The following is a 26336-nucleotide window of genomic DNA, read 5'->3' as shown; positions in this document are numbered from 1 at the left end:
GATTTGTTCTTTCAGATGTTAATTACCAAGAATCTTGATGGAGTAAACATAATCTTTTAGTCTACCCCAGACTGAAAAATCCATGGTTGTGATATCTGGGGATCATTGATGCCATTTAATAGTACCGTGTGTGCCAAACCATTCATCAAAGCTTCTGTTTAGGAATTCTCTCACAATAATTCCATAATGTGGGGTGCTCCAAATTATTGCCATATCAGCTTTACATTAACTGACTGCAGACGTTAAAAATGGGGACCATTTTCCAGTTCTAACAACACTTCTTGAGACATATCTAGGCAATTTATGGCACTGCCAGTTCCATTAAAAAAATAAGACATGATTAGCTCACCACTGAATATCCCTACCCACACACTTACTCCAGCAGAATTTAACTTTGTCTACAGAGTCGAGTATTTTGACTAGTTTGATGTGGCCTGCCACAAATTCATCTCTTGTGCCAACCTTTTTAACTCAGAGTAGCACTTGCAACCTAAATCCTCAATTATTTGCTGGATGTATCCCAATCTTTTGTCTTCCTCTTACAGCTCCCTCTAGTAGGCCTACATAGTCTGAATTTCAGCTTTTGCTGAATCCTTTGTAGGCTTGTTCTTGCTATTCCATACTACTCTGATGCTTTTCATTGAGATTCAATCTGTGATTGCACAGAACATTGTGTGATTACTTTAAGATTCTCTCCTGTTGCAACAAACTTTGACCCACCTGGATGAGAGAGCTCCACTACTGGCACAGCCTCTTCAAATCTGAAATTTGATTTGCAGATATCTGGTCAGTGTGGAGGTCGGATGTTTGGAAAATATTCCACAAACAAATCATGAACATCATTGGAGTTATAATTATTTCTACCAGGCTTGCAAACAAATGTGTGCTGTTCTGTAGTTAACTTTCTGTTGAGAACTTTCAGCATTGCAGCGCATCAGCAATCATAAGTATCGAAATAATTATGAAAAATCTGCCTCGATTGCACAAACTACCTGGTGTTTCCCTAGGTTTCAGCGTGGGTAACCACGCCTTCTTCAGAACAAATATAAGACAGCTTGCCTAAATAGGCATAGTCAAAGGCTGAAATCAACACCTACAGCAGCAAGACCCCATAAATTTTTTTTACAAATACACGATACATATGTACCAAGTCAATAATATTACTTATTTCAACCCTGTGTGTGCTGCCTCGCCCCAACCGACATACAATGGTCACAGGCTGTTCACCGAACTGAGGCATCGCAGGCTGCTCACATGCGCGGCTATCAAAATCACTTTGCATGCGCACAGCCAGGAAACGCTCTTCTTATGCATGGGAGCAGGATTACAAAGTTAACACGGATCGGGACCTAACTGATTGCCAAAAGTTGTCGCACAAATAGCAATTGAGCAAATGATAAAAGCGATGATGTGGGAATTAAGACATATTTAATAGCCCGCCCCCCCCCCCCCCCCTCCCCTCCCCCCAATTCGGTACGTTTGCCCTCCTACTGTGTTGAGGGTTTGGTTGGCCAAGAAGAACACCATTTGTATTTTCTTCGGCCGCTAGTATTATGGCAATGTAGTGACTATGGTTGTTTCTGCTGCAGATATTATTAGTGCGGTTTTATCCATTAACAATAACGTCCTTAGCATAGCTATCTTTTTGGTTTAGTTGTTATTTCTACCTAATTCTAGGGCCTCCATATTAGCTTGTGGCTGATTTACCATCCGTGCACAAAGTTTGTCGTGCGTTGCTATTAAATGTGTCTTAATTCCTGCATCATCGCTTTTATCATTTGTTCAATTGCTATTTGTGCGACAACTTTTGGCAATCAGCTAGGTCCCGATCCGTGTTAATTTAGTAATCCCGCTCACATGCGTAAGAAGATCGTTTCCTGGCTGCACGCATGCGCAGTGCTTTCGATAGCCGCACATGTGAGCAGCCTGCGGTGCTTCAGTTCGGTGGAGAGCCTGTGACCATTGTATGTCGGCTGGGACGAGGCAGCACACACAGGGTTGAGATAAGTAATATTATTGACTTCGTACATATGTACCGTGTATTTGTAAAAAATTTTTATGGGGTCTTGCTGCTGTAGGTATTGATTTTAGCCTTTGACTATGCCTATTTAGGCAAGCTGTTTTATATTTGTTCTGAAGAAGGCGTGGTTACCCACACTGAAACCTAGGTAAACACCAGGTAGTTTGTGCAATCGAGGCGGATTTTTCATGACTTTCTGTTGATTGTTTCTCATATAACAGAGAACATAACCTCAAATTGCTAGTATCAACTGACTTAAAGTTCTAAAGTTCTACACAGTAGCCAAGTTCACAACTGACTACCCCAAGTCTGGGCAAGACGAAGTATAAAGATTGTTAGTGACATCTAACTAATGGCCCACCCTGTATGTATATGTATAAAACTTTTTCTAAGACTACTGTAATTTTTTTACTTAATCTCTATTTAAAGAATATCTTACAATTATGTTGACATACACACACTTTCAACACTTTACCGAATCTGTGATGACAGTACAAGAAAATAGAATGTGGAGATGATTATTCTATAACTGGCGGTCAATTACTAAATTAAATTTACAACAGGCCTTGAGAAAGTTACAGAAATCAATGATATGCTACACAACTCACTGCTGGCCCATAAGTGTAAGTTGCTACGACCGAAAGAGTACTCAGCTTGGTGCCTTTTGGACATAGCAGCCCATACAGTACCTTTTAGCAAATGAAGGGATTTCTTGTGCTATGTTGCTCTGTGTGCAGGTCATACTTTTTTTTTTTTTTTTTTTTTTTTTTTTTTTTTTTTTTTTTTTTTTTTTTTTTAACCGAGCGAGGTGGCGCAGTGGTTAGACACTGGACTCGCATTCGGGAGGATGACGGTTCAATCCTGCGTCCAGCCATCCTGATTTAGGTTTTCTGTGATTTCCCTAAATCGCTCCAGGCAAATGCCGGGATGTTTCCTTTCAAAGGACACGGCCGACTTCCTTCCCCGTCCTTCCCTAATCCGATGAGACCGATGACCTCGCTGTCTGGTCTCCTTCCCCAACAACCAACCAGGATCTAGATGAACTAAACAAGAATACAACCACTTAGTTTTCATTGGACGAAATTTGTATGTTTTTCATCCGAGGTGTGAACTTACATCATCAGACTTATTCCACAATTATTCCTCTAATGGAGCTCATTTGTAGTTGTATACATTGCATCACTTAATTTTTGGCTTACATCTTCCACAGTCTCACAAAACACAGCTTCGTTAGAAGCCATTTCTTCCTGACAATTGGTCAGTTTTGTCCTATCAGTGCTACTTTAGAACAGCAAGATTGTGCATTCAATGTCTGTACTACGTCACAATTAGCCTTACACTCCTGCATGCTTCAGCAAGAGAGAACGAGTTGATGAATAGGAAGTGACTGCAGCACCACTGTTCTCTGACTTGTCATACTTGTGGATCTACAGTGGGAAGGAAAGAAGCCAGTATAGCACTGACGTAACAGCAGCTACTTTATTTCTAGTGTCTGCAACCCTCAGCGTTAGACTTGTACACACTCAGTTTCTGTTCTCTGGCGTCTGGATTGCTTGGCAATTGATGATGATGGTAATGAGATTTCTGGAGATATTGGTGTCTGTCATCTATGGAAGATTTTTGTCTGTGGCAGCCTCACTTTCATAGACGGTTACCTCACTTAGTTCTTCTGAATTTGATGGTTAGGTGAGCAGTTGCTACCCCTGTATGGCAATGGAGAACTGCTATAGCATGTAGGTAAGCGATCTCATCCAGAGTATGGCAAAGGGATTCATCCCACAGTTCAACTACAGTGTTTCGCAGTTGGCTGGCTTGAATAGAACTGTTGTGACGATTGATGTGTTGTGGCTTCTTAGTTGGCGAACACTCGTCGTCTTTTTTTACAGTGGTTTACAGTATGTCAGTGGTGTCCATAGTGGAAACATACTGGACGTTGTCTTCCGTTCTCCAAATGTCTGCTCTTCTGTGGGTCGTTACATTTGGCTGGGAGTTTATTGCACCTGTGTTGGTCAAATTCTGGGTTGTCATTTGATGGCTGTGGTGTAAGTCCAAAATGGCAGAGTCCATTCTTCCCTGTGTCTTTGACTGGTGGTAGAGATTGGTGTAAAGATGGATACAGCTCTTCGACATTCTTCATTACCTCCTGACATATGGGATCAACATTTGTGATTGTGATTTCTTTCTTACTTGGTCCAACAATTGCAGCTGCCATAAATTGTTGTAGACCTGACATAGGAGAGAGGTGGGTCACAGTGTTATTCCACAGGGATAACATTCAGGAGTTGGTCACACTTCTTCTGACCAGCTCTTTTCTGTTGCATTACCTTGGTGCACTGGTACCACATGATGAGTTCCTCAGTTGTTGTGACATCCTTTATCAGAAGAGCTTGGTACATCTCTTCTATGATTCCGTTCATTAAATGCAAGATTTTGTTGGCTTCTGTTATATTTGGAGTCACAGTTTGGCCTAAGGCCAGAACATTCTTTTACATAAGCCTGTGTTGTTTCGCAGTGATATTAAGCCCTGTTCCTAAATTGCTTTTCTGCTAAGTGGACTTGCCGCTGATTGTCACCACATGCTTTCTGCAATTCAGCCTAGAATTTGTCCCAGTTATTGGGCTTCTCCTCATTGTTCTCAAACCACTGCTGGGCTGTGAGATCAGAGTAAAAGTACGCATTTACCAAACACGTCATCACCCTTCCTGTTGTATTTGGTAACTTGGTTGAATCCTTTGTTATTTCATTGGGTCCTGACCAGTGTCCCTGTATAAACACTGATGTATGGCTGATGTGCAGTCAACTTGCTGCTGTTTTGGAATCTATTGATTTCCTGAATATACGGACTTTGGGAATGATGAACTGTTTGTATTGCGGTTCCTGTGCCTTGAGGCGACAACTTTTACTTTGCCTAATTGGAGCCACGGTGCTGTAGATGTTTTGAAGTACCTGGCATCTCCACAAAACAATGACATGTTGTAACCAAAATAGTCCAAATCCGAAAGCAGGATCAGCAAGGAAGAACAGTTCATAGCCCTGCACACTGTGCACAGACAAAACAGAACTGAACTCCTGGGTGGAGAGTGCTGCTATTTGTACAAACACCAAATATTCCAGAATATACAAACATTACAAACTTAAAAATTTGGAGAACCTTCCAGAAATGATAAATACTAAATAACAAATTGTTGCTGATAGTTGGATGTGAACTAGTGACCTGCAACACACCAGCCAGTGACTCCAACTGTTACTTCACATTGCATGCAGTACAGCTCATGGCAGTATGTCAAGTTCTGCATATTTCCAGTTTGAGTTGGGTCGTCTCAGCACTTTCATGAAGTAGTAGCCATAACATGATATTCTGCTGCGATTACCTGAAATCCCTTCCTGAGATTAAAACATAAAATTTTAAAGCCATATTTTTAACAAGGCTTGGTATCATTCGTATGATAACGACTTTTAAGTGGAAAATTATGGTATCAACTCAGATGATAAGCTGTTACCTGTTTCTTAGACAAATAAAAAACAAAATTGTGTCATTACCTCTGGAATAAAAAGGTATTCTGGGTATATGGTCCTTAATGCCTTAACTATGATATCCCAAAGGATATACAAGTAAAAATTGATGTTCTGTTGCACTGGCACTGCATGTGGCTTCTTCAAGCAGAGCCCAAAATTACACACTTATCGAAAATGTGCGAAAGTTGTAGCTGGCTGGATGAAAAGCACTGAGGATTTTTTTTTCTCTTTTTAAATGTTACGACAAATGTAAGAGATGCTAAAGTGGCAAGCGTAAGAAATACCAAACCATGATATCATATAAGGCAAACATTGTCAGCTCCAATTGCTACTTGGTCAAGGGATTAAATTTTAGCACCTAGTGTTAATCTATCATATGACAAAGGAATACATACAAGCAAAAGATGTAATAATAAAATCCTTTCAGGATGAGCAAATAACATTTAGGGGCAAAGACAGAAATTCACTTACTCATAGAAATACTTCCAGTCCATATGTGGCATACAGTAAATCAGTGCTTATTGCAACCAAGACTGTTTTTAACCGATACAATCCCTTATTCATTTTCAGTCATATTCAATCCCTCATTTTCTTTATGTGGACTCACACTGCATAAAATAAATGAATGATAACAGGTGGAGGGGAGAGAGAACACAGTATTAGTGTAGCAGAATCAAAACGAGAAGGAACTATTATCCAGCACAGTAGTAAATGATAAGGTCAGCATATACCCCCAAGTCACCTTGTATGGATGGGATACTGGTGGAACTGTATAGGAAACTTGACATACTTTGAGAAAAGGACTTAGTGAAATTTGTACCAATCTTCTAACAAGATAAAATTTACCCACAATGGATATTGTAAGTGCTGTCTTGATACCTAGTGCGCATGTTCTGTCAGTATAAGAAAATTATAAATAGTCACACTTCTAAATATGGACTTAAATATCTACACACACCTACTGAATGAGATGTCCGGCCGGCCGAAGTGGCCGTGCAGTTAAAGGCGCTGCAGTCTGGAACCGCAAGACCGCTACGGTCGCAGGTTCGAATCCTGCCTCGGGCATGGATGTTTGTGATGTCCTTAGGTTAGTTAGGTTTAACTAGTTCTAAGTTCTAGGTGACTAATGACCTTAGCAGTTGAGTCCCATAGTGCTCAGAGCCATTTGAACCATTTTTGAGATGTTTGGAAATGTCAAATCTCATATCCTATGGCCTAACCAAGCAAGTACAGTAGCAGGTTGGTCAGTGCTAGATATTCTGTCTGGTTACAGATACCGTGCTCACGTGACTTCTGTATGACTGGTCACCATAGAAGTTGACTATTTAAGCTTTGAGAACAAATCTCAAAAAATTGAACACGCACATGTAACAATGACTATGAACACCATGTGTTTTTCCAGTCTTTTGTTGACATTTTAGAAAGCCAAGCAACCTATATCTGGATGAAGGTAAATGATTCCCTTGTGCGATATATTGCCATTTGATGAGTGCTGCAACAGAAATGATTGCTATCCATCATTTTATTTACACACTTTAGCAATGAAGCTGCTGCAAATGAAAATCCACACCACCTTACTGGGCCTTTCCTTTCGCTGGGTTAAGACAGTTGTCTAAACATATGCAGATGATGCAAGTTTCACAGTTAACAGCTTGTAAGACTTCACAGACATTCAGAATATTTTCCAGGGCTACAAGCAAGATAGTTGATGTGCACGAGTCTTAGTGACCTCATTACCCAGTGATTGTATTGCATAACTGAACGAAAGCATATCTGGCTGGAAAAGACTGCTTTTCTGCCACACATCAAGGAAATCAAACACCCAGTGAGAAATTCGCAGAATGTTTGGAGTAATGTAGCTTTAACCACATCATCATGGGATGTACGTAGTGATTACTATTTGGTAACAGGTTCAGAAATTATGTAGCAGAAGAGCTTCAAAATCCATTTGTCCACATTGTCATCTAGCAACAAGTGCCACATAATTGTGTGTCACACTTATTTATCTGCAAAGAACAATGTCTGATCTGCAGTTAAATGAAGAAAAACCTGGCCCTCATTTTCACTACTGTGCTAAACACCGTATTCATAGATATTGCTTTTCATAGTGTTTTGAAGATGTCTTTCTACAATGAAAAGCAACAGTCATGCATGGATTCTCAGGTATTTACTGGCCTATATTTTATGTGCAAAGTATGTGGACATGAGAGAATGGCTCTTTTACCTCCATCAGTGACAGCTGACAGTTAAAGATAAGCTTGGTCAGGAAATGGGAAATGCTGCTTCTCCTTCCCAGTCATTGTCACCCTTCACTCCAACCATCCTACCCCTTGAAGAGGAGCTTCATCTGAAAATTAAGCAACATTTTCAGTCTTGTTAAGTGCCTGTCAGTCAGTCAACAAATCCTAACATTACACCTTCGATTATTTACATTCCACTAGAACCTTCCATTATCACATTTTCTGTAGTTCAGATTTTCCAAGTACATTTTACATATTATGTTGTCAGGTAGTTGGCAAAGAACCTCCAGTTTTTAAACTCCTATTGCATTATAAAATACTTTGAGATATCTGTTGCAAACAGGTGATTTACTATGCCTGACCAGATTATTATATGGAAATGCCATAGTAAATGATACACATAGTGATAGTGTTTGATAAGATCTGCAAGACTTCCCTATTCAAATTATAACAATTTTCTTGTTTGTGTGTCTAAGTTTATGTGATGTGTAACAAAACAATTCTTGCTGCTTCTTTTATTTACTACAGATATTACTTTGTTATGTCAATTTGTAGGGAACAGCTGATGGAATTCTGTGTTACTGTCAAAAGTCAACATCACTGTATGCGGCAATACAGTCACAGAAGACTTCTGTAATGTATTGCCAAGCAATGGATGCACTTGATGAACACGTGATTGGATGTGCAGAAGTCGTTCAAGTGAAGAATGTTTGCCTGAGACGTGCTGGAGTCCGCTGTCCCTTTGTTCTTTTGTGTGAAGTACACAAGCAGCGCCTGTTGAGGCACATGTGTTGCCCTGGATGTGGTATTTTCTGTACACAGGTTAGCTAAACAGCAAATCCAAATAAATATTTCAAAACATGAGCACTGCATTTAATAATTGTTTGCGCATGCTAGTTTTGTATAACTAAAAAATTAACGACCACTTTTCATAGCATTAATTGAATTTTTTACTTCAGTTTTCGAGGTTTCGATCCACATTATCAGGTGCATATATTCATACCATTCCATGTTCCCATGCCTACCTGTCTTACAGAATTTTAGCTATGTGATTTATGTACTGTGTGGTTATAATTAAAGCACAGCTACTCACAGAGATCCTATTTGGGATGTAATTATTATATGGCAGTGAAACTTGAGAGATGTGCTAATGCGTTAGTGCGGAACTGATTTATGCTGAAAAAAATTATCGCCGACTGAACGGTCTGAGGAGAGACCCAATGCCATTCAATGATTTAGAGATGATGATGATAAAATTTGAAAACACAGGTAAGCTTGGCATGGCACCTGGAAGTGAAGGGCATTCTATCCTGGTGGAAATTATTGATGAGGTAACTGTTGCTGTAACTTACCATGCAGTATATGCCCCTGGCAGTGCTAGTGCTGGTGCAGTGTCATGAGAATTACCCATCCCATGGTCAACAGTACAGAAAATTTTATGGTGTATGTAACACTAGCACTATTACAAGATCTAGACAGTGCAGCAAATGAAATCTCATGATCTACAGCAAGGTTCTGGATTTGCTCTTCAGTTTCTGGCATGGATCAACATTGATGACATGTGGCTAGGCAATGTTCTATGGAGTGACAAGGCAGATCTTACAGTACAGGGTGCAGAGAATACACTGAACTTCAGAATTTTGGGGTATTGTTAAACTGTGTGTTGTGCACGAAGAGCCATTGCACTTACCGTATGTGATTGTATGATGTTGTTTCACAAGTACCTTTATTCTTGGTCTATTCTTCTTCGAAGAGAATTCATCCAGAGGACCTATCAGGAGTACCGTGATGTCTGCACAGTATTGAGACCACCTTGTACAGCATGTGCTTCCTGCTTTGGAAGAATGCAACTACATGGAAACCATTGTTTTCACGCAAGACGGGGTAACACCCGATGTCACTCATCCAGTGAAAGATCTGCGTAATGCAACCTTCCATGAACTTGTCCCAGGTTATCTAAATGCGTGACCTCTAAGATAAACGGATCTGGTTCCATGCGGCTTTTGGCTCTGGGTATATCTAAAAGAACGCAATTATCAGGGGCACATTCAGTCTCTACCTGAAATAACCTGTTGCTTAGATTACACCGGAACTGCTGTGAACAACTATTGATCACGTTATTTCACAGATGCAGCATCATGTCAACATCTCCAGTGCGCATATTGAACATATTGTGTAAATGGCAGTTAATAATGCAATCAAAATTATGTCATTCTCACTTGTTTGACCTTTTCTGCTTAGTCCATTACATAAAGAAACATTTCTATATGTCTTTCTTGCATTTACAATGAAAGATTTTCACCTTGTGACCAAAATTGGAACTAATTTTTTGTATAGTATGAATCAGTTCAACATTAATGCATTAGTGAATCTACCAAGTTTTGCTGCCATGTGATGATCAGACCCCACGCTGGATCTCTGAGAAGCTGCACTTTAGTTATAGCTCCCTGGTACATTGGTTACTAAACCAACATGTTTATAGTTGTAAGGCACAGAGACCCGTTTCATGTTTTCTGCCTGAAACCCACAAAGAGGCAATATAATTTAAAGCAGTTTCAGTTTACTAGCCCACATTTCAAAATTTAATATAATTAAGAACTGGTTCTGAAGACAGCATAATACACCTGAATGGACAAGAAATCCATCATAAAGCACACAAAATTCACGATTCATGAAAGTCGTAAATATTATACATTTTTCACTGTTATATTTGCAATGCCAACAAGGATAGCAAATAATTAATTTTTTCATAGTGTGTGCATACAATACATTAGGAAAAATATATGATTCATTTTGTGAGTGATTTGCTGGTATACAGAATGCAAAATTTAATGCACAAACCTGCCACCTGTGGCGGCAACAGTGCCTCTAACTGGGCTGGACGTTGAATTGAGATTGAATAACAGATATGGGTACATCATTACATACATTTCAGTTCTACGCCAGAGCTTGTCAGTCATAATGGCTGATGAGTTGCTGGTGTACCAGTGTGTCACCAACCATGACCAGATGTTTCCAGTGTGAGATATACCTGGAGAAAATTGCTGATCAGCATAGAAAGCCACCATGATTTCTTTGTGTTGGCTTTTGAGGTACGCTGAAGCAGTTGCTGTGACATAAAAGGAAAGACAGCTGACCAAATGTGGTGCTGAAACCAGTGTGCAGACATTTTCTCTGTGTATGTTCTTAGACTGCATAGTGATTTAGTTGCCATTCTCTAATCCAATTGTGTAAGTCAAACCACTGTTATGTTTCAAGACACCAGAGTGTTTGCAGATCTGATTGTCCACTCTCATAAATTACGGCAAGAAGCTAAAAAACACACACACACACACACACACACACACACACACACACACACACACACACACACATAATTAACAAAACTGCCAGTTTTGTAACTGGACTCCCAGAGTATAGTGCATTTTGAACAGGCCAGTGTGGAGGGGAAAGACTACAGTTACCTCTGTTAAAAGTTCTTGTATATATGTTTATTAAAGTGGAGGCTTAAATTTAATGCATGAAGTCAGAAATAACAATGTCTTAGGGAAAGCTGCTGAAATTGGTGATCAGCAAGGTGAACTGTACACTGTGTTACAGCCAGCTGGCCATATTTGAATGTGTATGTTAAAGTTCTAGCCAACTGCAAAACTTTGGAGACTAGTGGAATATTTTTTAGGAATTGCTGTTACCAGCTGTCATGTTTCAGCCTTTCACTACTACAGAGTGATTACTAAGTCAAGCAGTTGGGATGTGAGTTTCTCCACCGATGAAACTTTAAACAACCTTCTCGCCATATGACAGCTTTTTTTGTTTTTTGTTTGTTTTTGTTTTTTGTTTTGTTTCAGGAAATATTACTCTACAACTGATAACTTGCAGTAAAGCATTACTGGATTCATGTGGATATTCCTAAAATTGCCACTAATAAATTTTTCAGCAGAAGAAAAACATGAAATTGACTTATTTGTAGTTTCATGCCATCATCTTATGCTATTCCCTTAAATTCATTAGTGGGTTTAGTAGATGATTTGTACATTTTGTCTCTAAAACTATCTGCTGCTTACCAAGGACTTCACCAGTATTATGTTAGTGCAGATGCCATTGTGCTGAGGAAAAACAAACTGCATATTGGGGTGGACATGTTCCCCAAGGATAAATGCACATTTGTGTTGATCCATTGTGCCTTCCAGAATGACAAGATCACTCAGGGAATGCCACAAAAACATTCCTCTCACAATAACACTCCCTTCTGGTTGCAGGGTGTTTGCTTTCAAATGTTTCACTTCGTACATGCCTATAGCCAACTGTCCGGTGAAGCATAAAACATGGTTCATCTGAAAGGCCACCTGTCGCTACTTGGTGGACATGTAATTGTGGAACTGACATGCAAATTTCAGGCTTCATTGCTGATGAACAGCAGCCAGCATGAGTGCGTGAATTAGGCGCCTGCTGCAGAGTCCCATATGCAGTTCAGTAAACGCTCATTGAGGAGACACTGTCAGTAGCCAGTTAGTTCATCTTGGCGGTCAGTTTCTCAATAGTTGCACATCTATTTATCTGTGCACATCTTCGCAGCTGTCATTTGCCCCTGTCATCTATGCACCACAGTTGCTTCGGCATCGATTGTGGATAGTGCCATTTTGCCATATGAATAGTTCCTTCTTCCTCTGTGTGTGTCATAATTGATATCAAACTCTACTTTAAACGATTGAGGGATACTGTGTATTATAATTACTCATACAAATAATAACACAAATTTCCAAATATTTAATGCAAACACAGTTCCTATATTCCATACAAGTCCAGAGTTCAAAGCCGGGCTAAGCCCAAGGTACAAATCACAATGCATCCCTAGAGTGGAGTCTGGTTACTTTGAGGAAATACAATAGTGAAACGAGAGAGAAATCGCTCTGCTCCTGGGTTTTACAAAGTTAATTTGGTGATAGGTGTCTCGAGGTGGTGCTGGACATCAGCGGCATGCGCAGGACCCTAGGCAGTGCAGTCTTTGATGTGTGCTTGCCCTTTTGTTAGATGAAGGTGAGTAGGTGTAACCCAGCAACCCTCCCCTGTATCAGAGGCTGCCTTGTGGTATGCAAGAAGAAAATGTCTGTTGTCTCCTAGACCTCAGAGACAGCCGTCCTTCCCACGGACAGAAGCTGCCATTTGTGGAAACCAGAGCATTGAGTCAGAAGTGGACCTGGCAATGATGTGCTCTCCATGGGCAGATGCCATGCGGTGCGAGGCCAGCAGCTGGAGATGTCACTGGCATGAGAGACATGTGGACATACAGCTCCTTGGGAGTGAGAACATGCTGGGTCAGCTCCTGTGGTCCACCCGACAATTCTGCTTGTGACAGGACCTGGTCTGACACCGGCCCCCAATGATACAGTGGGGAGGGGGGGGGGGGCTGGAATAGACAGCAGATGAAGGGGCTGCAGACAAGGGCAAGGTCAGTGCAGGAGGCCAGACCGAGGAATTAGGACATGCCTCGAAAGGTGGAGGAGAGTATGAAAAATAAAGTTCCAAGAGGTGGGTCAGCTTGAAAGTGAACACAGTGATGGGGAGGCAACTCCTCCACCCATGGGCGTAATTGGTTGTAATGGTGGGGCACCAGCCTGTCACTCGTCCGTAACATGAAGATGCACGGTGCATAACAGCTGGGATACAGTGCTCACGGCAGTCAAAAGGGTGAGCCCAGATGGGGGACGCTAACAAAGGAGGCGCACTAGAGGTTGAGGTATGAGCAGCAGGGGTAGCAGTGCTATGCACCATTGGCGCCAATGCAGCAACTCCTCTGGGCTTTTCTCGCTGATAGCAGTGGATGTGTGAAAATGTAGAAAATGTATAAGCATCTCTTCTTCTGGAGTGTCTGCAGCTCGTGGTCTAGCAGCTAGCATTGCTGCCTCTGGATCATGGGGTCGCGGGTGCAATTCCCTGCCAGGTTGAGGATTTTCTGTGCCGAGGGACTGAGTGTTTGTGTTGTCATCATCATCATCATCATCATCATCATCATTCCTGACAGTAGCTAGATTGGACTGCGAAAAAAATTGGACTGTGAAAACTGGGACTTCGTATGGGTGCTGATGACCACACAGTTGGGTGCCCCGCGAATCGATCATCATCATCATCATCATCATCATCATCTTCCCAAGCGTCCCTGATATACTACTTCATCTGCTTCTTGAAGATCCGAATGAGGTGTTCTGCCTCCCTGTTGGGCAGCAGGAGAAATGTGGGCGCACTGGCTTGGTGGATGCCATGCTGTGAACAAAAGTCTTCAAACATATGAGAGATGAACTGTGGCCCATTGTCCACCACCAGGGTGCTAGGAAGCCCTTAAATGGAGATGATCTGGGCAAAGGCACAGGCATTAAAGTCCACCATCATAGAGCAGTAGTTGACAGTGAATGGGAAACAAGAGTAAGCATCAATCACAAGTAACCAAATTTTTCCAACAAGAGGCCCTCGAAATTCAGATGGACTTGTTCCCGTGGCTGCATGGGTGATAACCACGGCGAGTGACACTGATGTGGGGACACAGCAATTAAATGTTTAATTTCTCAGTCAACACCTGGCCAGTCGATGTAGTGGCAAGCAAGAATCTTTGTTTGAGAGGCCCCCCAGTGGCCATGATGTAAGAGCTAAAAGACATCCTGTCAGATGGGAACCAGAATGACATCCTGTGGAATGGCATGTTCCCTCATCGACAAGATCATCCTATCAACGAGAGTCACTCTGTGGTGCGGCTCAATATAATTACGTATGTGGTCTGATGTTGAGGCCAGAGTTTGTCCAGGCCACCCCTGCAAAATGCATTACCGCACGTGGCAGAGAACAGGATTCATGCTATAGCATGAATTATGTGAGGGCTCACAATAAGAAAACCATCCACTTCCTTCTGAGCTTCCTCATTGAGATAAAAGCAAAGGATTTTGTCCCGTTCAAAGCTGGGGTTTAGACCCGTAGGAAGACATAGAGCGTGTCCGCATTGGAGGGCTGAACCATCGGGCGGAAGTGAATCCCATTATGATAATGGCTGAGGAATAGAGCCCACTGTTGCAGTCTGTGGGCCGTCTTATCTAGCAGGTGCATGGTGGGGCTGAAGAGAGAGACTAAAGGCTTGTGGCCTATGACAAGATGAAACTTCACACCATGTAAAAATGGCCCCCCTCCTCAATTTGAGAATGATTCTGTTGCACTATGTTGAGTGTCTTAAGGGGAAATGCTATTGGTTGTTGCAGATTGTCATGGTTGTGATAGGCCAGCACAGCCCCTAGCTCAAACAGGCATGCATCAGTTGCATAGACAAGCTGCTTACCTGGCTGAAACGTACTGAGGCAAATGGCCGAATGAAGACTGTCCTCCAAAGCTGTGCATGTTTGGTCACCTGCAATCATCCAGACATCTTTCTACAGCAACCATTTAAGGGAATGCACTATGGTAACCGTTTGGGGGATGATTTTATGATAATAAGCAACTTTGAATAGAAAAGCTTGGAGCTCCCTATGCTTAGTGTGTCATGGAAAAGCATCAGTGGCAGTGATGTGACTATTCGTTGGTGAAATCCCCCTGCCAGGTAATGAAATGTCTGACATTTTCAATAGAGGGTTGAAAGACATCAGATTTATCCAAATTGCACATGAGACATGTATCCTGCAGTGTTTGAAACAGAACTTCAAGATTCCGCAGGCGCTCCTCAATGTGCTGGCCTGTGTCCACAGTATCGTCCAGATAATTGATGCAACAGGGAGCACATTGTGTGGATTGCTTCAAGAAATGTTGAAAATGAGCCAGTGCACTTTCTACTCCAAAAGCCAAATATTTATGCCTGTAGTAACCATATGGGATGTTGGCAACACGCAACTGCTGAGATTCTTCGTCAAGCGGAAGCTGCAGATGATATACCTCTGATAATTCCACCTTGAAAAAATACTGTCCTCCTACCAGTTCAGTCACCGATTCGTTCGGGCACTGGATGAGGTACATGTTGATCACAGCCTGGGCAGTAATCACCACCTTAAAATTCCCACAGAGATGGTGCTTGTTGGACGGTTTCTTGATAATTGCAAATGGTGTAGCCCATTGACTGGATTAAATAAATTCAGTCGCCTCCAAAGCTGTAAACCTGTCAAGATCATCCATCATTCAATTGATTGTGAGGAAACAGTGGCACTGTCCTGGCCTGAAAAAAAGGCCACTCTGTCAGTTTAAGGGTAAAACACTTAGCCCTGCTGAGCCCAGGCAAAAAACCATCCGAAAAACTCTTGCAAAGTTCCTGATACTGTACTTGGTCAAAAACCAGGTTAACCAAATTGGCCACTGCGAACCCAAACACCGTGAAAGCATCCAAGTCAAACAAGATTTCCATGAAAGCATTTTCACCACAAGAAAAATTAACTGATGGACCATGGCCTTGTACGCTGTGCCCATTGTAAATTGTCAGAGAATGGGGATTGTTGTCTTTTGCAACTAAAAAGAAGACATGTAGCTGGAGACAACAGTGGTGCACTGAGGAAGAGTGATGCATAATAATTAATAACAGACACTGCAGAGCCCTTATCTACTTGCAACTGAAACGGCTTTCCATTAATATGCTCATTGATGAACAACTTGTTAGAAATTGTCACAAGGTTGTTACAAGCAGGACTAACAACAGTAATGTCCAGGAGTTGTGGGGCTGAGGGTGTGGTGTGAGCAGACTGTGCTTGACATACCGCCTCATTGTGTCGTTTCTTCTGACAGTGATAGCAGGAAGACCAGTGCTTAGGACAGTCCGCCAGTCTTGTTGAACTAAACAGTTGGGGCACAACAGAAGGGGTTTGTGGGGAAATAACTCATCATGGATGTGTTTGTGCAGCACGTGGTTTACAGGCAAGCTGCACTGCCACAATTTCTGTCTTCAAGGACATGCCTGAATGTGAATGTCTGCTGTCGTCCAAGCAGACATTGGCCACCTCCACCCAGGAACCGAGCTGACAGCCTGTCACATGAAAAGCTTGATTGAGCAAGAGAAAGGACCTTTTCCAAAAAGGGATCTTCAAACTGTAACACCCGCTGGCGGCTTACTTATCAGGAGCCGGGGTAATAATAAAATCCTGTACTCTAGTATCGATGCAAGACTTCTTATGTTGGGAGATAACAAATAAATACTTCCAAATGAAACCCTACAAATCTGCAGGCCAAGCACTATACAGTTGAGAAGGTTGTTTCCTGCATTAATAAAACTCTTGAGTCTGCCTGTGATAATAAAACGACTGAAGCAACATATTTTGTCAAGTGAGAGGGAAGAGGGTTCTTGAGGCATGGCCAACGTTCCTACCAAGTGTCACATGGATGGTAAAATCAATGAAAGAAAAAGCGCCTTAAAGACATCGGTGTCTGTTAACCTTGAAGATGGTGAAATGCTGTCGTAAAAACTTCTCGTATGCCTTCCAGTCCTCCGTGGACTCATCATAGGCTGGTAGTTACTGTGGCTTTGCCAGTAGTCTGGTCAATGCCCTGTCCAACATTGTGATGTGTTCCTGCTGTTGCAGTTCCAGATGCCACTGGCTTTCCAGCTGCTGCTGCTGCTAACTCTGAAGCACCACCTTGAAGGACACGCCGGTGAACATTGGCAAGAAGCACGTGTTGAAGGTCCAGTTGCCCTCGTAGTCACTCATGTTGTAATTACTCTTACAAATAACAACATGCACAGAGTTCTAAATGTTTAAATGCAAAAATAGTTCTGATATTTCATACAAGTCCAGAGTACAAAGCCAGGCCAAGTTGACAATACAAATTACAGTACATCCTGATAGCTGAGTTGAATTAATATGATGAAATAAAATAGCAAAATGATATGGAAAATGTATCCCACCACCATCTCCAACAAATAGTGCTTAATTTTTTATCTGAATATGGCCTTTCATACACCGCTGACTATGTATGTTCTTCATATTTCTATGCTCCCCACCGAGAACTGGTATAAAAACCCATTATGCAGATGTAGTATTATTGTTATCAGTTTTGATTATCTCACATCATTGTTAGGCAAATGATAATTGATGATCAAAACTGGTACAGTATGATTTTCAATAAGTATCTAAATGCTGTGTGGCACCACCTAGCAAAAATATTAATTATTGAGGGTACAGATTCTGCTATTACACTCATACATTTGCTTCCCTCATTTAAAATGTTCTGTTTATGACTTCACAGTTACCAGTGTCTGTTGTGGCACCAGCAGGAAGTCCTTATCCAAAAGGACATGCTTCTATGAACATATGGACTCTGTTTTGCAACCTCCTTTCGAACATGGTTATTAGTTCATTACTAACATGGAATGGACAGTAAAAAAAGTAATGTGTTCATAATCAATCTTTTCAGATCATCTTTGTTTAGAAGTACCCTAAAGTGTAGGAAATGTTAGCTAACTGTGAACGTGCCCCGAGGTCTTAAAATGCACAAGAGTGTAAATGCTCTTTAACCATCTGATCAGTTTCTTGCCTTTTCTCAATAGCTTTTGTATTCATTGGCATCTCTCTTCTTCTTGTCCTTCATAGCCACCCATCCCTAGTTATTACCTTTGCTTCAATATTCATCTTCAAAGTGCAATGCCTGTCTCATTACTCGTTTGTCACTGTACAATTTGTTATCCTCTCACCTCATTCACAGTGCCTTTTATTTCGAATCTTTCTCCAGATTTAATCTACCAATTTGCTTAAGCACTGTTCTGTGGAAATGCAATTGTTTTCTATTGCAGTTACTGTTAACTACATTGGATAATATTGTTTGCATTCAGTATGTTTGTCTTGCATTTATTATGTTGTCTCTACTGCTTATGTCAATTTGCTGATCAATATTTTGAGTTACTTGTTCTTTTACACAATGTTTGTCCTGACATTCTCTTCTTGTCCCTTTTTTCCATGCAAAAGATGCAGCTCTGTTTCTCCTTAATGTATAATATATATTTGTGTGTTTTTTTGTTCACTTACAGAGGTATAGCTCTCAAGTAGATGAGCATGAGTATTTTCATCCTTTACTAGTTGTTCTAAAGCTATAAAAGCTTTTAAGAACTTAAGTCATAATGATGTAATGCTGTTGAAAATTTTTATGCGTGTTGATAAATGGTTTATTGGACATTACTTGAAAATCTATCGGATAACTGCATTTCATTAAGCAGCATAATCTTTGATATAACAACTGGACATTTCATGGACATATGGGAACAGTGTGGTTCAAATTTCTATCACACCATCCAGATTTAGATTTTTGTAGTGTCACTACTCATCACAGAGCACTTTAAAGCTGTCAGTCACTGACTCCTACATATGTCTGATCTGAAATGTTTCCTCAACGTAATCCAAGTAAATCAAAGTCATTCAAGAACCATCACCCCTCCCTGAACCATTTATTGGAAGCTTCAAATCTGCTGGCAAGTATCTTAAAAATGTGTTTTGTAAGCCACTTCTCACCCATTTTTAAACAATTTATGTTTTATTTTAGGTTTTTTCTTCCTAATTGACTTGATAAATCTTCCATTTTTGTTGTACACTTCTTCAGTACCTCATAATCTATAGTGTCCATCCACCCACAACATTTGGACTCTATATTGTATAGAAACTTTCAAATTTCTTGGCTTATCTTATTTGTAATGTTTCAGCTGTTGGAAGGCATTCACTAGCATACAAACACTCTGTTTCAATAATCATGTTGTTATGGCTTATTTTAGCTTATCTTGAAATGACTTTAATCTTGTTAAAGTGTGAAAGTTTGTGGCACCTGGTGACATTAACATATCTCTCGCTAGTTTTCAGTTTTATAGTTTCCTTGAGATATTTAAAACTGTCAGTGAAGTATCTGCGCTAACAGAATAGAAATGCAGAAAACACAAGACATTAACATATCTCTCGCTAGTTTTCAGTTTTATAGTTTCCTTGAGATATTTAAAACTGTCAGTGAAGTATCTGCGCTAACAGAACAGAAATGCAGAAAACACAAGTCTGAAAACAATTTATTGACCTCACTGAAACGAAACAATAATACCATCTCCGAAAGAACAATAGACTTTATCCCAGCTGCGGATAGTCCCAAATATAAAATAACAAATAATAATAGAAAAGACCCATCTCTTCATGGGGAGAGATCACAATAAAACAATTCTACGATGTCAAGATGTTTGTTGACTATACCAAGTCCATCAGCAAGAGATCAGCCATCTAGAAGAGGCGTCTGGCCATGGCTGCCGCTCTGTATACTTCGAAGCGGTGTGTCGAATGGCCCTTTGCCGCAGTGGACCACCCTATAAAGCCAGTTTGGTGGATGTATCTGCCAGAACTATTTGCAGTCACATGCCTGGTGTATCAAAGTAGTTCCTGGGCTATCTGTTACCTCTGGTGAAGCTGTTCTGCAGGCTCCATGAGCCGGTAGTGTTCCTTGGTGGCTGTTGGTGGGGACCTGGTGTTGTGTTGTGGCTCATCTCAAAGTCAGGCTCCGGGTCTGTCGATGACAGGAGACCGGGGGCAGTCGCAGGTGCAGGATCCACCTCCATGGGGACAGGGACATCTGCTGGAGGATCCGCCTGGGGTGTGACCAATGGTGTTGGCAGAGGCATCGGTCGGGTGGGGAGAGGAGCACTGTCATCCCCGAGGGCCAACAGCCATGGAGACGGGAGAGGAGCTGGCTGCGGACCACACTGGGGGCGAAGCTAGTTGTTGTGCTTCCGGCACACTGTGCCATTGCTGAGGGTGACTGCCACTATAGAGTGGCTAATGAGCGACAAGACCCTGGCGGGGACCCACCGGGGATGATTCCGGGTGAACCACATTGCCCAGACCATATCCTGCAGAGAAAAATGGGGCCGTGCCAAACGTGGAGGAGCTGGTCGGGGAGAACATGGAAGTAGGAGAGACAAGGGGGACCAATGAGGGCGGCTGAAATCGAAGTGCAGACGGGACCAAGGAGAAGGAGCAGGAGGCCATGGGAACAGGCATCGAGGTAGCACGAACTGGTGCCGTTGACAAGAGGGACATGAGGCCACCATGCGGATGATGGCGGCATCCATCCCCCTCCAGTAGATGTGCTGTGGGCAAGCCATTTTGTCAGGACGATCCCCCAATGACCAACGTGCAGGAGCTCCAAGGCCCGCTGGTGGAGGGAGATTGGCAGCACAATCCACCAACGCTCATTATCACCCAGGATGAGGAGGACCCCATCTCTGACAGACAGGTTCTGGCAGTGGTGCCAGTAAGCTCAGATCTCTGGCTGTGGCAGCTGATGATGGTCTGATGGCCACCCATGCTGAACATGGTGCATCAGTGCCTGGAGGGTTGGGTCATCTGCCATGCTACTAACTTGGCATCCAGTGGTAAATCAGCTACTGCCTCAGCAGCGGTGTCATCCAGGTGGAAACAGGCTACTGGGTAAGCATCGAACTCGGGGTCGGCACCGACCGTGAGATAAGAGAGAAGATCCATATTGGCATGGAGAGCTGCGGCTTGAAAACGGATGTCGTAGGAACATTCCGCAAGGAACAATGCCCAGCACTGGAGGCGGAAAGCAGTCCTTGTGGTGATGGCGGATGTAATACTGAACAGTGAGACCGGAGGCTTGTGATCAGTGTATAAGGTGAAGCAACAGCCATAGGTGAAATCGTGGAATTTCTTAAACCCAATGATGATGGCCAAGGCCTCCTTCTCAATTTGGCTGTAGTTACACTGAGCCGGAGATAGTGTTTTGGAGATGAAGGCCACTGGGCGTTCAACTCCGTTGATGATGTGAGACAAGACGGCCCCCACTCTGTAGTCAGACACATCGGCAGCCAAGGTGAGAGGCTTGGTGGGGTCATAAGTGACAAGGCAAGCCATCATCAGGAGAGAAGACTTCAGACAGCGGAATGCCCTATCACAAGCCACAACCAGTCCCAGGTTACATTCTTACAGAGGAGGCGGTGAAGGGGTTCTGCCAGAGCCAGGGCATGTGGGATAAAATGGTGGTAGTAATTGAGTTGACCCAGGACTGACTTGAGCTGGGAGATGCCCTTCGGGGACGGCAGCTGCTGAATAGCCTCGACATACTGGGGTGTTGGTCGAATGCCATTAGTGCTCAAAACATGACCGAGGTAGGTACCCTGAGAAACAAAAAAAAGACATTTCTCCTTGTTGCAACATAAGCCGTCACCCTGAAGAACATAGAAGGGGCACTGGAGGTTGTGGGCCAAGTCCGGGGTGGAGAAGCCAGTGACTAAGATGTCATCTAGGTAGTTAGCCGTCCCTGAAATTTCTCTTGTCAGTGTTTCCAAATAGCACCGGAAGATGGCTGGAGCACTGGCGACCCTGAACTGTAGGTGATTGTAATAGAAGAATCCAAAAGGGGTATTGATTACCAAGATCATTTTCGAGGACTTGTCCAAAGGCAACTGGAGGTAGGCGTCCTGCAGGTCAATTTTGGCAAACACCTTGCTGCCAGGCAACCTGGACAGGATGTTGTCAACCTTGGGTATGGGATAGGAGTCAATAATGGACTGAGCATTGTCAATGGCCTTAAAATCCTCACAAACGTGAAGAGTTCCATTTGGCTTCTTAAGGACCATGATGGGTGTATCCCAACAACTATGGTTGACTTTGCTCAGGATGTCCTCAGCCTGTAGATGCCGAAGCTCCTGTTGTAGTTTGTCACGGAGGGCGAACGGTACTGAGCGAGCCTTGTGGAACTTCGGGACCACCGAGGGGAGGAGTTCGATATGGGCTTCGAACCCGGAGACCCCCAGAGATGTGGCAGAGAGCACGCCTGGGTAGTCGTCCAGAAGTTGCTGCAAGTGATTGTCTCCCAACAATGACTGGACAGCTGGGACTGAGTCATGTATCTCGAGGCCCAGTAAGGGAAAAACACCCATTCCCAATAAGTTGGTGGCCTTGGGGGCAACGAGGACCAAAATCCAGGTCATGCCATCATCGGTGAGGTACTGGACCTGGGCCAAGAACCACCCTTGTAGTCGGATGACATTGTTGCTGTAGCTCTTCAGGGATGTATGAAACGGACGAAGCGGTGGTGAAACCAACTGATGATGGGAATCCCCATCGACGATGGTGGTGGAGGACCCCATATCCACTTGAAAAGGGAGAGGAGTGCCGTCCAACTGCACAGTCAGAGTGATCACGGCTGATGTATGCAGAAAAACCGACTGAACGAAGGAAATTGGTGGCAGAGGGTCCGTCTCGTCCACCACGGAGTCAGAGGCGTCCAAAGTAGTGTGGACCTCGGCCATCAATAATGATGACCAACAGACCTCAGCTTTGTGACCCTGCTTTTCACAGGGCGAACAGATCACCCTCTGGAAGCGGCAATCTTGCCTCTGATGTGTGACAAAGCATTGACTGCAGGAGGCCAACCGTTGTTGCTGCTGTGGCTGCTACTACTGCGGCTGCCGTCAGTGCAGGTGGGGACTGGCGCCCTGGTCTGGGAAGATGAGCGCAGCCTCAGGAGTGGTCTCCTAGCGCTGCTATGGCGGCTGTGTTGATGTGAACCAAGCAGAGCAAAAGGACTGCTTATGAGTGCAGATAATGGATAAACAGGTGTCTAAAGAGGGATGTTTCAGCTTCAGAAGATCAATCTGTAAGGTATCAGGTGGGGCATGGACAAGAATCATATCATGAATGGGGGTTGCCACAGAAAAAATGACAGTCATGGGAGAGACCTTGCAGTGTAGCAATCAGTTTCCTGCATGACTGCGCGGGAAGCTTCGGACAACAGAAGAACTTGTGACATGCTGCTGCCACGTGGCCCTGAGAGTCAAAATAATCCAACAGGCTAGAAGTCAATGCCTGGTAGGAAGAGAGCATGAGGTTCTGCATCAGGATGCAACTGTTGAAGGTGATAAACTTCCAGGCCCACATAAGCAAGAAAAAATGTGTGACACTGAAGTCACCAGTGACATCGTGAGCAATTAAGTGTTGGTCCAGATGAGCCACGTAGTTGCCCCAAGGCTCAACGGGTTTGTCAAACTGGGGAAACGCATGGGGCGTGGCACGGAGCCCCAGAAGCAGGGAAGCTGTGTGGGACCTCTGCATAGGCAACCCAAGAGAGGGGGGGGGAGGGGGTGGACATCGCCTGTAAATGCTGAATAATGAGCTTGTTCATTTGTTGCATACTTTCCAACAGCACTATGACTCACGCTGAGGGTTCATCAATACCTGGAATACCGTGTGCCATAGTGGACAACAACTGAGCAAACATGGGAAACTCTTAAATCAACTCGTCACCACTGAAGTATCTGTGCTGGAAGAAGAGACATGCGGAAAACACAAGTCCGAAAACAGTTTATTGGCCTCACCAAAACAAAACAATAATACAATCTCCAAAAGAACAACCAACTCGAACCCAACTGTGGAGTGTTCCAAATATAAAATAAGTAATAATAATAGAAAAGACACGTCTCTTCATAGGGAGATATCACAATAAAACAATTCTACAATGTCAAGATGTTTGTCAACTATACAGAGTCCATCTGGAAGAGATCAGCCATCTAGAAGAGGCATCTGGCCGTGGCTGCTGGGTGGCAGCTCTGTATACTTCCAAGCGGTGCATCAAACTGCCGTTTGCCGGCAGTACGGCGCCCTATAAAGACAGTTTGGTGGATGTATCTGCTGGAACTATTTGCGATCATGTGCCTCACATATCAAAGTAGTTTCTGGGCTAGCTGCGACCTTTGGTGAAGCTGTTCTGCAGGCTCCGCGAATGAGTAGCGGTCTCTGTTGGCCGTTGGTGGGGAGCTGATGTTGTGTTGTGTTCTGGCTGCCGGTAAATATTTGTGTTGACAACACAGACAACGTAGGTTTTCTTGGTGAATATACATCCTTTTTATTATTTCGTTTGGCATCAAGGATACATTATTTGAATTGAACAGCAATGATGTTCCTGGCAACACAATATGCATATGCTACAAATAAAATAGATTACATTAATTTATGGTAATATAAGTCTTAGATTAAATCGATAAATCAATAATATACATACGGATAAAAACACTAGGATGAGTTACATGTAAAAGAGAAAATGTGGTTTTTATAAACAGTAATATTGACAAACAGAGCTTCAAGTTGTAATAAAAACTATAGGTTAATATCTAAAGTATCCAGCCAGGAGATTGCTTCCTCAGAGACCTCGTATGTTGGTCAGAGTTCCAGCATATTTCCGTAGGGGACACTCTGTGACTATGTGGTGTATTGTTTGTCGGTGTTGTCCGCAGTCACACTTGGCACTTTCAGCGATTCCCCACTTATGCTTCAAGTCCTGGCATTTTCCGTGCTTGGTGCATATGCGATTTAGGGTGGTCTACGACCTCCTAGGTAAGTGGAATCCAGGAGGTACTCGTGTAGGAGCAGCAATGAGACCTGCAGAATCGGGATTGGCTGCGAACCATTCTTCCCGCTATGCTGTTTCTGGTTGGAATCCTTCAGAAGTAAGCCTTTTTCCAAGTCTCCAGGACGGTTTCCCGGACTTAAGACGTTGCCTTTGAGTGGCATCACAGTCCTGGTGTAGCGATAACTCGGGATTCTTGGAGCAATTCTCCCATTCCCTTTTCAACGCTGCTTGACGTCGTAACTTTGGTGGTGCAATATTAGACAGAACAGGTAGCCATTCTGTGGGTGTGGATTTTATTGTCCCGAATACGCTTCTCATGGCTACATTCAGTTGCGTGTCTACCATGGCTGTATGAGCGCTGTTCAGCCATACTGGGCTGCAATATTCCCCAACAGAGTATACAAGTGAGAGGGCAGTTGTTTTGAGTACTGATGCCTTAGCTCCCCAGCTTGTTCCGGAGAGTTTGTGTAATATATTGTTTCTGGTTCTCATTTTTAAAGCTGTTTCAGTTAGGTGTTTTCTATATGTTAGCGAACGATCCAAGGTCACGCTGAGATATTTTGGGAATGGGTTATATAACAGCAACTGATTTCTAAAGGAAATTTGCGGTTTATAGCGAGCATGCGTATTACTCAGATGGAAGGTGGAGGATTCAGTTTTATTTCTGTTTACTTTGAGTCGCCATCCATTAAAAAATTCATCTAGAATTCGCAGATCCTGAGTGAGAGTCATTTCTGAAGTTGTAAAATCGTTAGCCTGCGTCACCAAGGCTATGTCATCAGCATAGATAAATGTTCTTGCTTTCGTTTCTGGCAAGTCAGCGACATATAAATTGAAAAGTAGGGGGGCCAATACTGATCCTTGTGGTAGTCCGTCATTTAAATTGTATACCTTGCTTACCTGTTGATTGCAGTCGAAGAAGCAAAGTCGTCACGCTCGTTTTTCCAGGCCTCAAGATTCGCCAGAGGCGCATACAGACAACGTACATTGGTCCTAACGAATGAGACGGGTGAAGTTGTACCGCCAGAAGAGCAAGCAACCCTATTTAAAAAACATTTTGAAAACCTATTGAATCCCGACAACCCACCAGTAGGGACAACACAGACGGATGCCCGTTTTGACAGAGTTGAAGTCCCTGAACCATCTGAGGAAGAAATCAGTGTTGCCCTAAAAGCACTCAAGAACAACAAGGCTCCAGGAGGTAGTGGTATCACAGCTGA

The 26336-nt window shown here is 43.0% G+C and overlaps 1 protein-coding gene across 5 annotated transcripts in view; it reads left to right on the top strand.

Annotated features, from left to right (window-relative positions):
• LOC124555813 (histone-lysine N-methyltransferase EHMT2) overlaps nt 1-26336 on the top strand; it is a 280266-nt gene that overhangs the window by 77764 nt on the left and 176166 nt on the right. For all 5 annotated transcript variants that reach the window (XR_006968595.1, XR_006968596.1, XM_047129879.1 and 2 more), the window contains one exon: nt 8332-8598. Coding sequence is in view for 3 of the 5 variants with exons in the window: in XM_047129879.1 (XP_046985835.1) it covers nt 8332-8598 (267 nt within the window). In the remaining 2 variants the exon portion in view is untranslated. The remainder of the gene's footprint in view (nt 1-8331; nt 8599-26336) is intronic.

The sequence above is a fragment of the Schistocerca americana genome, chromosome X, assembly GCF_021461395.2.
Source record: "Schistocerca americana isolate TAMUIC-IGC-003095 chromosome X, iqSchAmer2.1, whole genome shotgun sequence".
Taxonomy (NCBI): domain Eukaryota; kingdom Metazoa; phylum Arthropoda; class Insecta; order Orthoptera; family Acrididae; genus Schistocerca; species Schistocerca americana.
Note: the sequence above shows the minus strand (reverse complement) of the source record. Positions and strands in the feature narration are given on the sequence as shown.